At 38.4% G+C, this 13,119-nt stretch overlaps 1 protein-coding gene across 3 annotated transcripts in view; it reads left to right on the top strand.

Annotated features, from left to right (window-relative positions):
• The window catches only part of LOC145657050 (NACHT, LRR and PYD domains-containing protein 3-like), a 22,721-nt gene extending 10,180 nt beyond the window's left edge, over positions 1-12,541 (top strand). For 2 of the 3 annotated variants that reach the window (XM_081711415.1, XM_081711421.1), the window contains exons 4-10: positions 1-518; positions 1,661-1,834; positions 2,469-2,642; positions 3,910-4,083; positions 5,501-5,674; positions 10,753-10,799; positions 10,912-12,541. The exon at positions 1-518 is cut by the window's left edge and continues 1,435 nt beyond it. In XM_081711415.1, coding sequence (XP_081567541.1) covers positions 1-518; positions 1,661-1,834; positions 2,469-2,642; positions 3,910-4,083; positions 5,501-5,674; positions 10,753-10,799; positions 10,912-11,450 — 1,800 coding nt within the window. In that variant the 3' untranslated portion in view covers positions 11,451-12,541. The remainder of the gene's footprint in view (positions 519-1,660; positions 1,835-2,468; positions 2,643-3,909; positions 4,084-5,500; positions 5,675-10,752; positions 10,800-10,911) is intronic. The other variant, XM_081711425.1, reaches the window with a different exon arrangement.
• Positions 12,542-13,119: the final 578 nt, after the last annotated feature.

Here is a 13,119-nt window from a genome sequence, read left to right as displayed (position 1 = left end):
AGGGCACTGCAAGCTTTTAAGTTACAGTCAAGTTGCAGGTCTGAAAATGTTCCTCTCCATGACCTGCTGAAGGCAGTAGTGCGTAAAGCCTTAAAAAGTCAGAATGGACACCTGGACCTTTTCCTCCGTTTCTTGCTGGGCATCTCAGTGAATTCCAATCAGAGAATCCTACAAGACCTACTGACACACACACACAGCAGCCTGGAGAGCATCACGGACACAGTCCAGTACATCAAAGAACAAATACAACGAGAGGACCTTCCCCATGAGAGATCCATCAACCTGTTCCTCTGTCTGTCTGAAATGAAGGACCAGTCTCTCACCAGAGAGATTCAGGAGTATCTACAATCAGAGAAACACTCAGGAGAGACGCTCTCTCCTGGACAATGTTCAGTACTAGCCTGCATGCTTCTGACCTCAGAGGAGGTGCTGGATGAGTTGGACTTGGAGAAATACAGCACATCAGAGGAGGGATACAGGAGGCTGATCCCAGCTGCTGCAAACTGCAGAAAGGCTCTGTGAGTGTTTAACTATAATTTATTCATTAATTTATATTAGTAATTTTAGTACAGATACCTAAATATTTCATTCACATTCACAAGGAAGGTGCCACACAGCTTCAGGGTTGATACACTGGATCATTTATATGGGGTCCCTCCATATTGTCCAGCAATCCCCCAACTCACAACACACCTGAAGGTGGCAGAATAGAACTACCAAAAACATTTGATATATTTCAATATGAAGTACCACTTTTTTGTTTCAAAACAGAATTTACATAAAACAATGACCTTAACATCTGTTCTTTCCTTCAGTGTTACCCACAATATGTGACTGTATTAAAACTACTTAATGATCATTTTCCAGGACTTTTCCAGGCCATTTGCAGTGATGATCTAGCTGGTATGACAGACAGGGATCCATACATGGACTAACAATCCCGTCTGCTTCAGTGCAGGAGAAGCTTTGACTGGCAGCAGCTGTAATTTTTGCAGTCAGCCAACAGACAGGTTTCCACTTGTGTAGTGATATGCACATACAGAGACTTTCACTTGTATTAAATGCAAGATCTGTCTCTGACCACTTCTGACTGTGGTTTGAGTGATCAGATTACAGTGTGTCTTGGTTGTTTATGTCTTGCATTTCATGTAGTAGAGTGAAATCTAAATCTGATCTGATCACTAAATTCTGTCCCTATATCTTAGTTATCTCATTATTTTAGCTGTTGCTTCATTTTAGTTCCTTGTAAGCAGCCACATCACTGTTCTAATATGTATGTGTTGTGTAGTAATACTTTAATGACTCACCCAAAGTTTGTTAATTCATTAATTAATATTAAATATCTAATTATGGTAAATCCTGAGTCCCTCTTTAACACACCTGTTCCAGACTCTTTCAGACATTGATTAGTTCTGTCTAGTTCTAGTTCCCTGTAGCTGATTTTATTTATATAACAAAAAGTGAATAGTAGGTAATAGGTAATATATATTAATTTTGTAAATGTTCATTAACTGCAAGTCTTTTTATTCAGTAACTTTGCCACTAGTTTGGTTAGACTGACTTGCTTGTTTTCTTGTTTTCTTTTTCAAGCTGTTCAAACCATTTCTGTGCAGTTTGATCACACACTTTTAAATGTGCTTTATTTCCTCTGTATCTGCAGACTAGGTAACTGTAGTCTGGACACAGATTTGTGTAAAACTGTATGTTCCACTTTGGCATCATCAAATTCCCCCCTGAGAGAACTGTGTATCAATATCAGCACCCTGCAAGATGACGGAGTGAAGCTGCTTTCTGATGGGCTGAAGAGTTCACACTGTAAACTGGAGATACTCAGGTGAGACAATGTAAACCAGAGATACTCCGGTGAAACACTGTAAACTGGAGACACTCAAGTGAGACACTGAAACTGGAGATGCTCAGGTGAGACACTGTAAACTGTAGATGCTCAGGTGAGACACTCTAAACTGGAGATGCTCAGGTGAGCACACTGTAGACTGGATATACTCAGGTGAGCACAAATGTGTCTTTTCCATGAGCTTTATCAACACATATAAAAACAGTTATATCATTATAAAACTTTATAAAACAGTTATATCATTATGAAGTGACGTATTCACACTAAAACAGTTATATCTTTATGAAGTGACGTATTCACAGTAAAACAGTTATTTCATTATGAAGTGATGTATTCACACTAAAACAGTTATATCTTTATGAAATGATGTATTTAGATGATCAGGGCTTTTGGATCATTGACCAGATTCTGACCAGATTCATTTTTTTCATAATAATTTTTACTTTGATTCAATATTTTTATCACTCGATTGTTTAGTCTACAGATATTATGTAAATTTATATTAAAAATAGCAATTAATGAATAATTATTCTTAACAGAATGTTGTTTGTTATTACTGTGTGCCTTGATTTCATGCTATTTTAACTCAGGGCTTTATATTCTGTCTTTGCAGTCTTACAGACTGTAATCACACACCAGACAGTAGAAAACATCTCTCCTCTGTTCTGACATCAGCAAAGTCCTTCCTGAGAGAACTGCACCTAAGAAATTGTGAATTTCAGCATTCAGGAGTGAAGCAGCTCTCTGCTGCACTGAAGAGTTCACACTGTAAACTGGAGATTCTCAGGTGGACTTTCTGTTAAGTCATTACTGAATAGAAAATTAAGAAAAGATGGGATAGTGAAGCATGATGGGATAACGAAGCATGATGGGATAGTGAAGCATGATGGGATAGTGAAGCATAACGGGATAGTGAAGCATGATGGGATAGTGAAGTCGAATGTGCCCTGGATGAATGTCCATATTATCTCAATCTCAATAAAGGAGGCTCAAAATGCTATAATGAATGAGCTAATTTACATAAAATAGTAAAGTAAGTTCACCTTACACTGAATAACATTATACTATAAAAACATCAGGGAAAGGGTTCAGTAGTTGTACCTGATTTTGCAGGAAGGAGGCAATATAGCAGTTCCCATAAATAAAGAGACTAGAATTGAAGTGAGACACAAGAACAGGGCTGATGCTTCAGCCCCTTTGTTCTGCCTTCTGATTAAGTTACTAACCCCTACCTCTCTGATTATGTTACTAACCCTTAACCCCTACCCCTCTGATTAAGTTATTAACCCCTAACCCCTACCCCTCTGATTATTTTAATAACCCCTAACCCCTACCCCTCTGATTAAGTTACTAACCCCTACCCCTCTGTTTAAGTTAATAACCCCTAACCCCTACCCCTCTGATTAAGTTAATAACAAATAAACCCTAACCCTCTGATTTAGTTACAAACCCCTAACCCCTAAACACCTACCCCTCTGATTAAATTACTAACCCCTAACACCTACCCCTCTGATTAAGTTAATAACCCCTAAACCCCTACCCCTCTGATTAAGTGACTAACCCCTAAACCTCTATGCCACTGATTAAGTTACTAACTCCTAACACCGACCCCTCTGATTAAGTTCATAACCCCTAACCCTTACCCATCTGATTAAGTTACTAACCCCTACTCCTCTGATTAAGTTACTAACCCCTACTCCTCTGATTAAACTGAAAAAAACTTTCCAAACTTCAGTCACATATATTAAACAGAGTATCTTCTTATGTCATCATGATTTTCGATGCTTTTTGAAGTTATTTGTAAATCCATTTATCTAGAATCAACAATTACTGACTGAACACAGAAAATGGGAAAGATTTAATAGTGATTATGAAAATGTTTTTAAGATCAACACAGTGTACAGCAGGAATCCAATAATTGAATAGCAAACTTTACTCATTTCATCATCAAAAAGCCACATAACTTTAGTTTTTCAGGCATCATGATCTAAATACATTTTTGTCTTAATGCATTAAAATATTCCTCAATGAATGTACAATCTTTGCCATTGCAGACTAGCAATGTGTAATCTTGGAGAACAGACATGTGAAGTCTTTGGCTCAGCTCTACAACTCACAAATAACCCCCTGAGAGAACTGGACCTCAGCAACAATGATCTGCAGGATTCAGGCATGAAGCTGCTCTCTGCTGGACTGAAGAGTTCACAATGTAAACTGGAGATTCTCAGGTGAACTCTTTGTGAATTCATTGTTGAAATGCAACTTTTAAGACGTGATATTCTGTGATGCATATTTTCTAATTCCGAATATAGATTTGGTCTTTATATAAGATTTCAGAAAAGGGGCTTAGTTAAAAAATCTAGTTTTAGTGAAAAATAAATTATTTAGGGCAGAGGTATTATTCATTTATCTTATTCAGATCTGGCATATACCAGAAGTAGAGTTTGTGATCCTACACCAGAATTATTATCCATTGGTGTCTTTTGATGCAAACAACTAACCAATACTCAGACAGTAAGTCTCTCTGAGGGACGCAGTGATTAGATGAGACTGGCGTCTTGGGTCCTCTAATGTGTATTCCTGTCTCTTGTGATCTGTGGATTTAAATAAGCAGACACTGAGTGCAAACAGGTGATTTCCTTCAATACTCCAGTGATTGTGAATGGGACAGGCAAGGGGTGTGATCCCTAGCAGGTGTGGGTGTGTCCCTCCTGCTATCCAGCCAATCAACTGTGACACACACACACACACACACACACACACACACACACACACACACACACACACATATATATATATATATATATATATATATATATATATATATATATATATATATATATATATATAGTTAACAAGAAAGGTATTCCCAGATCAGCATGGTGTTTATACATTTACATTTACTAGAATACTGTTGAAATAGAGTGATCAGTGCTAATGCCTAGAATGTTTAAATGTTTATAAACATCTAAAGAAAGCTACACAAAAGACTTATGGTTCTTAATGGTTTGGCGACAGTGTAGTGAGCTGTCATTTTACGAATGGGTACTTCAATGTGTAAGTAACATCCACATAGCAGGAACAAGCTTGGGTGGTTCACCATTTACAAAAACCTATTGGGTTATTCCACGTGACGGAAAACTCAATAAAAAAATAGTGACTAACTTATAAGAAACAAGACTGGTGAATCAGGGCAGTGGGGACCAAAGAGCAAACTGGGAAAATTTTTATTGCATAAAAAACATTTTCTTAATTGTTTAAGGGTAGAGTTGACTGCAGTTCTCCTTTCTAATTATAAATTAAAATAATATAAATATAACAAATAGCAATGTTGAAAATGAGCCAAAAAGTACAAAACATTCTTAGACTACAACTGGAGATCAGTGGCTGGTCAGCACACTTCTGTTGCTATGGGAAAAAAAAGACTACCAACGATTATTACAAATTTTTAATAACATTGGGAATAATTACATCAAGAAGATAATAGGCATGTTTTATCTTGAAAAAGTTAAGAATATTTTAAAAATGTTAAAAACTTCCAGATAAAAAAGGTTACTGTTTCACGGTTTTTAATTCCAAACTTTTCTTTACAGTAAAGTCTGCTACATGCTAACACATTTTCCTCTTTCTCCCTCCTTTCTGCAGACTGTCTGGTTGTTTGGTCACAGAAGAAGGCTGTTCTTCTTTGGCTTCAGCTCTGAGGTCAAACCCCTCCTACCTGAAAGAACTGGATCTGATGTACAACCACCCAGGAGAGTCAGGAGTGAAGCTGCTCTCTGCTAGACTGGAGGATCCCCACTGCAGACTGGACACACTCAGGTATGTACAAATCCCCTGTCCTTGATCTGATCTGATACTAAACTGTGTTTTCTCAAATACAACCTGCTCTCATACACAGTGGAGCAGAAACATTAGGGTTATTATGCTTAGTGTGTGTGTGTGTGTGTGTGTGTGTGTGTGTGTGTGTGTGAGTGTGTGTGCGTGAATGTGTATGTGTGTGTGGTGTTTCTGACCTACTGAAGGCTATAATCATCTGTTTCTTATGTATGTGTGACAGGACTCCCTGTCATTACATAGATAATACATGTAAGACACCACATAGCCGATACAAGTAAGACATCAAATAGACGATACATGTAAGACATCACATAGACAATACATATTATATATATATATATATATATATATATATATATATATATATATATATATATATATATATATAAATGGATAAAGTAATGAAAACTGATACACACTTCAGTCCACATAAATCACTGTAGTTGTAACTATGTGAAGGGTTCTGAAAAAGTGAATTCAGAATTGACAAACATTTGTTAACAACTGTAGAAATCTGTGAAAACAATCATGATGAATTTTGACAGTATGTGTTCAGGTTAGTGTGTTAATACTACAGTAACAGCAATATATCATAACTTCCATCTCCAAAAACACCTTCATGCCTTTATTTGATAAATATGAACTGAAATTCCAGTCTATGATCTAAATAATTTTTGAACTCTCAATCTATGATTTAAATATTTTACACACACACACACACACACACACACACACCGTAAAAGAGAGATATAAATAGAGCGCTATTAGATTAGAGTATTAAAAGTAGAGTATTAGAGTAGATTAGAGTATCTTTTTCTTGTCTGTTTTTGACACACACAGATAATCTTAAAGGATTTAAGTTTTTAACATAATATTAATTGAAATCAGAGAACAATTTTTTCAAGAATCTTAAATTCTGAGCAATTAACTATAAGGTGTGTGTGCGTTTGTGTGAGAGAGAGAGCTAGAGAGAGAGACCTTTCTGTGTGTGTGAGAGAGAGAAAGTCAGAGAAACCTATTTCTGTGTGTGTGGGGGGGTGGGGGGGGTGAGTGTGTATGTGAGAGAGCGATGAGAGAGAGAGAGACGGAACTGTATGTGTAAGGGTTGGCACCAGGCCGAGGCCCCCTCCGGCCAGCAGATGGAGGCCTCGAGTCAACCACACCACTAATCAGGCTTAACACCCAACAGCTGGGCTTGACCTTATATAAGCCCAGTGACCCAGTCATTGTTGGGTCTTTGCCAAAGTTCTGAGCCAAGCTCCTAGCTGGTAACTCTGGGTATTGAGGTCTGTGAGCCCTCATGCTACACCTCACTTCTTGTCTGCGAGGGTGTCCATGTTTTTATACATCCCCTCCCCTCTCCAGTTTTGCCTCTCGAGTCCGTCTCTCTCCTGGGGCTTCCCTTAGCCATTCAAGTTCCTCCCCATTTTCTGGTTTTGTTTGGGAAGTTTTAGTTTGGTTTTCCCCAGTGCATCGGGGTTGCCATCTCTTCCTGTGGCGTCCTTTGTTTTCCCTTTTTCCACGCTCAGCGTGGTGTTTAGTTTTTTCCTTTCTTTCCCCTAAGCCATTATCTCTCTCACTCTCTCTCTCTCTCTCTCTCTCTCTCTCTCTCTCTCTCAGTTCAATTCAATTCAATTCAGTAAGCTTTATGGTATGACCATATTCAGTAACAGAATATTGCTACTATATAATCAGTATTACAATAAACATGAATGAACCTTTGTAATTAATGAAATTAAGAATTCTATTATTATAAAGAACTTGAAAAGAACTGAATTTTGCATGAAATAATAATCGAAATAAGTGATAAGAAAGGAAAATAATACGAATGGCAAAATATAAATAATGAGATAAATACATAAAGGTGTTTATAAACTGGGAAGTGCAGTCTGTGTGAGTGTATATGCATGTGTGTGCATGCAGGTGTGCGTATGTGTGTGTGTGTGTGTGCCTTAAAGTTGGGGTGGATCATCAAATTTACTTCACAAAATTGGAAATGAATTTGGTTGAATGTTTCACATTCAGTGAGAAAGTGTAGCTCTGTCGCTACAGTGTCTTTGTTACACTGATGTATTTTCTCTGCTTTGTGAGGGGACTCTTTTCTCTGCTGTGTGAGGGAACTCTTTTCTCTGCTCAGCTCTTGGCACTGCAGGGCTTTGTAGTGGTAGGAGTGGGGGTCTCTGTTTTTTTTAAGTGTAGCCACTATTTAATAATTCTTTTTTGAATTTTGAGTAATAGTGTAAATTGTCTAATTCAACTCTACATGCATTATTTGATGTTTTCCTGTGCACTTTCAGGATATTTTTACAGAATTCAGTGTGCATCATTTCATCTGGGTGTTTGCTCCATTGTGAGTGGCCACAAAAAACTTCACAACCACATAGCAGAACTGGTTCTATGATAGAATGGAATATTTTGAGCCAAATTTGAATTGATATTTGAATGTGAATTTTACGATTATGTGCTTTCTCTATCAGTTCACTGACTGCTGGATTGAACTAATTGTTGAACTAATTTTCAATCATAAGTAATTGTAGTTTCTATAGGTTTCTAGTGTATGTGTGCGTATTCAGCACGCCTAGGGTCCAGATCTGTCAGTACTTCTCCAGCAGGTCCAGGGTCTAAGAGGTGAGCAAAAGGTGTATCTCCGCAAAGAGTCCCCTCGTAACCTACCGTTGACAATGTGCTTTGACAGAGCTGCAGGAGGTCTGTTCCATCCTTTTCACCTGTGTGTTACAATTATATCAGGAGAGATTAGTTATATTTCTTGGGTATTGGTGTCCAAATAATGGTGGTAATGGTGTTACCTTGTTCTGTGTTGGAGTCGGGTAGAGATCCAGTACGTGCATTCAGATCTCCACAGATCAGCACACTTCCCTGGGCCTGGAAGCCACTGATCTGATCATGGAGACTGGGACAGATGTCTTCATTATAATAAGGGCATTCACTGGGAGGAATGTAGATTGTACAAAGGAATATATCTTTTGGAGTGTTTATTTCTTTGTTGATTTTAAGCTAAATATGTGAATTTTCTATTTCAGAGGAATTATGAATTTAGACAATTCTGATTTATACCAGATAATGATTCCACCTGAATCTCTCCCTCTTTTAATGTCAGGGTGTGTATCAGCAGGGAGGATGATTTTCTTGTAGTTTACAGGAGGGTGAGTCACCAAATCAGAGTTACATCAGGTTTCCTGGAAAATTATAATGTCTTTATCTTTTGTGTTATTTGTGAATTCAGTGTTTATACTTTTGTACCCAAACAGGGATGATTTTATGCCTTGAATGTTCCATAGAGAGACAAATAATGGTTTCATTATTTAAATGAAGTATGAAAGGAAAAACACAAATACAAACAGATTCAAAGTGAGATAAACCTGTAAAAATGAAGGATTATGTTGATGTTATATGTACAAACATTCATGTATATAAACATACATATTAAGTCTAATGGTTAACCTATATCCAGTGATATTTATTTATTTATTTGTCTATTCATTAATTCATTGATCTATTCATTTATTTCTTGATTAAAGAATTGTGACCTTAGCTCAGCAGTCTGTTGCATATGAGGTTGAGCATCTGTTTGATCTCTCCATGTCTGTAGTGCTTGTGGAGGGTAGAGTTTTTACTACAGAGGCGTAGTTCTGCTGTTTGGGCTGCCTGTTGGGGTGGATGTTGATGGCAGACATACTCTGCGTTTATCTTGTGGATTGTAGCTGGATGGAAGTCTCTTCTGTGCAGGATGGTAGAGATGGTGATTTTGGAGGAGGGGAAGGTCTCTGTGGAGGTCTGTGCTAGTCTTCTTACACACTCTGCTACATTCTCTTGCTTTGCCCTCATTGGTGCCAGTGAGGATAATGATGTGGATTGGAGTACCTGAGATGGCATGTGTAACAAACTGGAGGGCATCGCTGGTTCAGGGACACCAAACTCTGGCAACTTTGGCTCCTGGGAAAAGCTGTTCCTCATTTAAGAATTTTCCATTAGAATCAAATAACTATGTCTGCATTTGTAGGAATATTTGTATGAGGTTTTCTGTATATAACAGGAGATTGGCGATGGATGTTTTTGTTTCCTGCTGTGCTACAGTCTGCTGTGAGGGTCTCTGGGTTTTCTTTGAGTATTTTGTGTTTGTAAGTTTTCTTGACCTGTGCAGTTTTTAGCTCTGCTGGGTAGTTTATTGTAAGGGGGCGTTTTCCCGCGCCTGTACTAGCCATGGCTCACTCAGTTACTAGCTGCAATAGCACAGGAGCTAGTTTTTGGATGAATGAAGAGCTAAAATGTATTCAGGTTTCTTTGGAGTTGAGGTTCTTACCTTGATATTCCCTGAAAGAAAGCTTGAATGTAGATTATCCTTTTGTTTCATGTTTTTTCCCCCATCTTCCTTGGCTTTATCGTTAACTTTGTGTCTGCTACAGTTCCACTCCTGTTAGCTACTGTGTAGCTGTTAGCTTGGTTTATTATGTTGTGGAGAAATTTTATCAAAATTAGTTGTTCTCTTGTTTCTTTCCAGAAAGCTGAGTTGTTTTTTAATCTCTTTACTAATTCACTTTGGTGTATGTTGTTTTACTTTGTTTTATTTTATTTTAAAACCCCTGTACCTATAAGAATCTTAAGAGCTGCAGCTAAACATGACAGTACTCTCTCTTATCTGTGTGTGTGTGTGTGAGAGAGAGAGAGACAGAGGAAGAGAGAGAGAGAGAGAGAAAGAGTGAACTATTATCTGTGTGTGTGTGTGTGTGTGAGAGAGAGAGACAAAACTATTGTGTGTGTGTGTGTGTGAGAGAGAGAGAGAGAGAGAGAGAGAGAGAGAGACAGAGAGAGAACTATTGTGTGTGAGAGAGAGAATCCGAATTATTTGTGTGTGTATGTGTGTGTGTGTGTGTGTGTGTGAGTGAATGAGAGAAACACACACACATACACACATAACTTTTATCTGTGTGTGTGAGAGTGACAGAACTATTATCTCTGTGTGTAAGAAAGAGAGAAAAAATTGATTTTTTAGAGTTTAAAATTTCCTAAACTGCTATTTGCGTGTGTGTGTGTTCCTTTAGGGTGGAGCATGCAGGGAAGATCAGAATCAAACCAGGACTAAGAAAATGTAAGAAGTAAATATAATGTACACACACTCACACACACACACACACACACACACACACACACACGCACACAGTATTTGTGATCTCTCCTCTAATGTGTCTTCTTGTGTGCAGATGCATGTGATCTCACACTGGAGCCAAACACAGCACACAGACGTCTCTCTCTGTCTGAGGGGAGCAGAAAGGTGACTCGTGTGTGGGAGCAGCAGTCGTATCCTGATCATCCAGAGAGATTTGATGAGTGTCCTCAGGTTCTGTGTAGAGAAAGTCTGACTGGACGCTGTTACTGGGAGGTTGAGTGGAGTGGGAGGGCTGATATGGGAGTGACATATAAAGGAATCAGCAGGAAAGGAGACAGTGATGACTGTAGGTTTGGATGTAATGTAAAGTCTTGGAGTCTGATCTGCTATAGTAACTGTTACTTTGTCAGACACAATAATAAGAAAACTGCCATCTCTGCCCCCTCCAGCTCCAACAGAGTAGGAGTGTATCTGGACTGGCCCGCCGGCACTCTGTCCTTCTACAGTGTCTCCTCTCACACATACACACTCACACACTTACACACATTCCACTCCACATTCACTGAGCCCCTCTATGCAGGGTTTGGGGTTTGGGGTTCTGTCTCTTCAGTGTGTGTGTGTGAGCTAGAATAGCCTCCTGTGTCCTGGAGAAACACCTGAGTCTGCAGGGAAACACACATTCCTCTACACACACAACTGGTGAACATCATAATGCACACATGTCTGCTGAGGCTTACACACACACACACACACACACACACACACACACACACACACACACACACACACACACACAGATAAACTGCAGTCTTTCAATTTTATATATTTCTCCTCTCTCTCTCTCTCTCTCTCTAACACACACACACATACAGATAATGGTAAATGAAAAACCACAGTCTTTCATTTTTTTATCTTTCCTCTCTCTCTCTCTCTCTCTCTCTCTCTCTCTCTCTCACACACACACACACACACACACACACACACACTCACACCACATACACACAGTTTAAAGCATTTAAGAATTCTGAAAGTTTACATGTTTACCAGTTAAAGTATTTTATTGTGTGTATTTCTATCTGCAGCTCTCTGTCTCTGTCTACCTCTCCCTCTGACTCACGTGTGTGTGTGTGTGTGTGTGTGTGTGTGTGCGTGTGTGTGTTTGCACATGTAGGGTTTATGTTTTAGTAAAGAACACTTCAAAAGCACTTCAAGAGCAGTTCTGTGTTTCTCACACTCCAAACATTAGAATTGTTCCATTCTAGAACATTAGAATCATTCCATTCTAGTTGTTCCATTACAGTCTGTTCTCCTCTTTTGGTGTCTGTTTCTCTTCCTTCTACTCTTTGTCTTTTTACCCCTCCCACACTTTCATGGTTTATTAACTTATTCTCAATACTTTTGTTCTTCCTCTGTTTACTGAACATATTGTTGTTTTTCTTTGTTTCGTTTATTATTGCTTTTCCACACATAAATAAATAAATAAAGACACAGGTTGTGTTATTGGGCAGGAAGTGGAAGGGAAAGTTCAACTTAGTGTTGTTTTGATGTTGATTCATGTTGGAGAATATATGATTGCTGGAGTTTTTTCCTTGAATTTATAAATACTTGAAAATACTACATTTTTCTTTTTTGCATATTTTTCTTTGTTTTTTGGGGGGGGTATGTCTGTTTTTGTTTTTTGTTTTTTTTTGCTCTGAGAGCCAATAAACACGTTTTCTTTTGTATCCACTTGAAGTGTACATTACAATGATATTTCCATAAGTGCAGGATTAGTGCTCAAAATACTCCACAAATAAATACTCTTAAAATACTCAACAAAAACCCTCTTAAAATACTTATACATAAATAAATGAGTCTTCAGTCTGCATTTGAAGACAGCAAGAGACAGTGTTAGTTCGTCCCTCCATCTGGCAGATGGTCAGAGAACAATCTTGATGCTTGTCTTCCATGAAACTTGAAGGAAAGGGTATTTGAGGTTGGGGCTGGGCTTTGACCAGTGTCATCACATAGGGATGAGCTGCTCCATTCTTGGCTTTTTAAGTGAACATCAGGGTTTTTACATATGATGTGAACAGCTACTGGAACCCAGTGAAGGAAACACAGCAGTGGTGTAACATGGGTGAACTTCAGACGACAGGAGCCAACAGGAGCAGGTGGAGCCAGCATTGATTTATACAGGCTGTGGCCTGACTAATCCTGAAGGATTCAGTTCTACACCATGTAGGAATAATTAGAAATCCCTCAAAAATACACACACACACACACACACACACACACACACATACATACACATAATACAAAT

Source organism: Electrophorus electricus, chromosome 1, assembly GCF_041902795.1.
Source record: "Electrophorus electricus isolate QZ-2024a chromosome 1, ASM4190279v1, whole genome shotgun sequence".
Taxonomy (NCBI): Eukaryota; Metazoa; Chordata; class Actinopteri; order Gymnotiformes; family Gymnotidae; genus Electrophorus; species Electrophorus electricus.
Note: the sequence above shows the minus strand (reverse complement) of the source record. Positions and strands in the feature narration are given on the sequence as shown.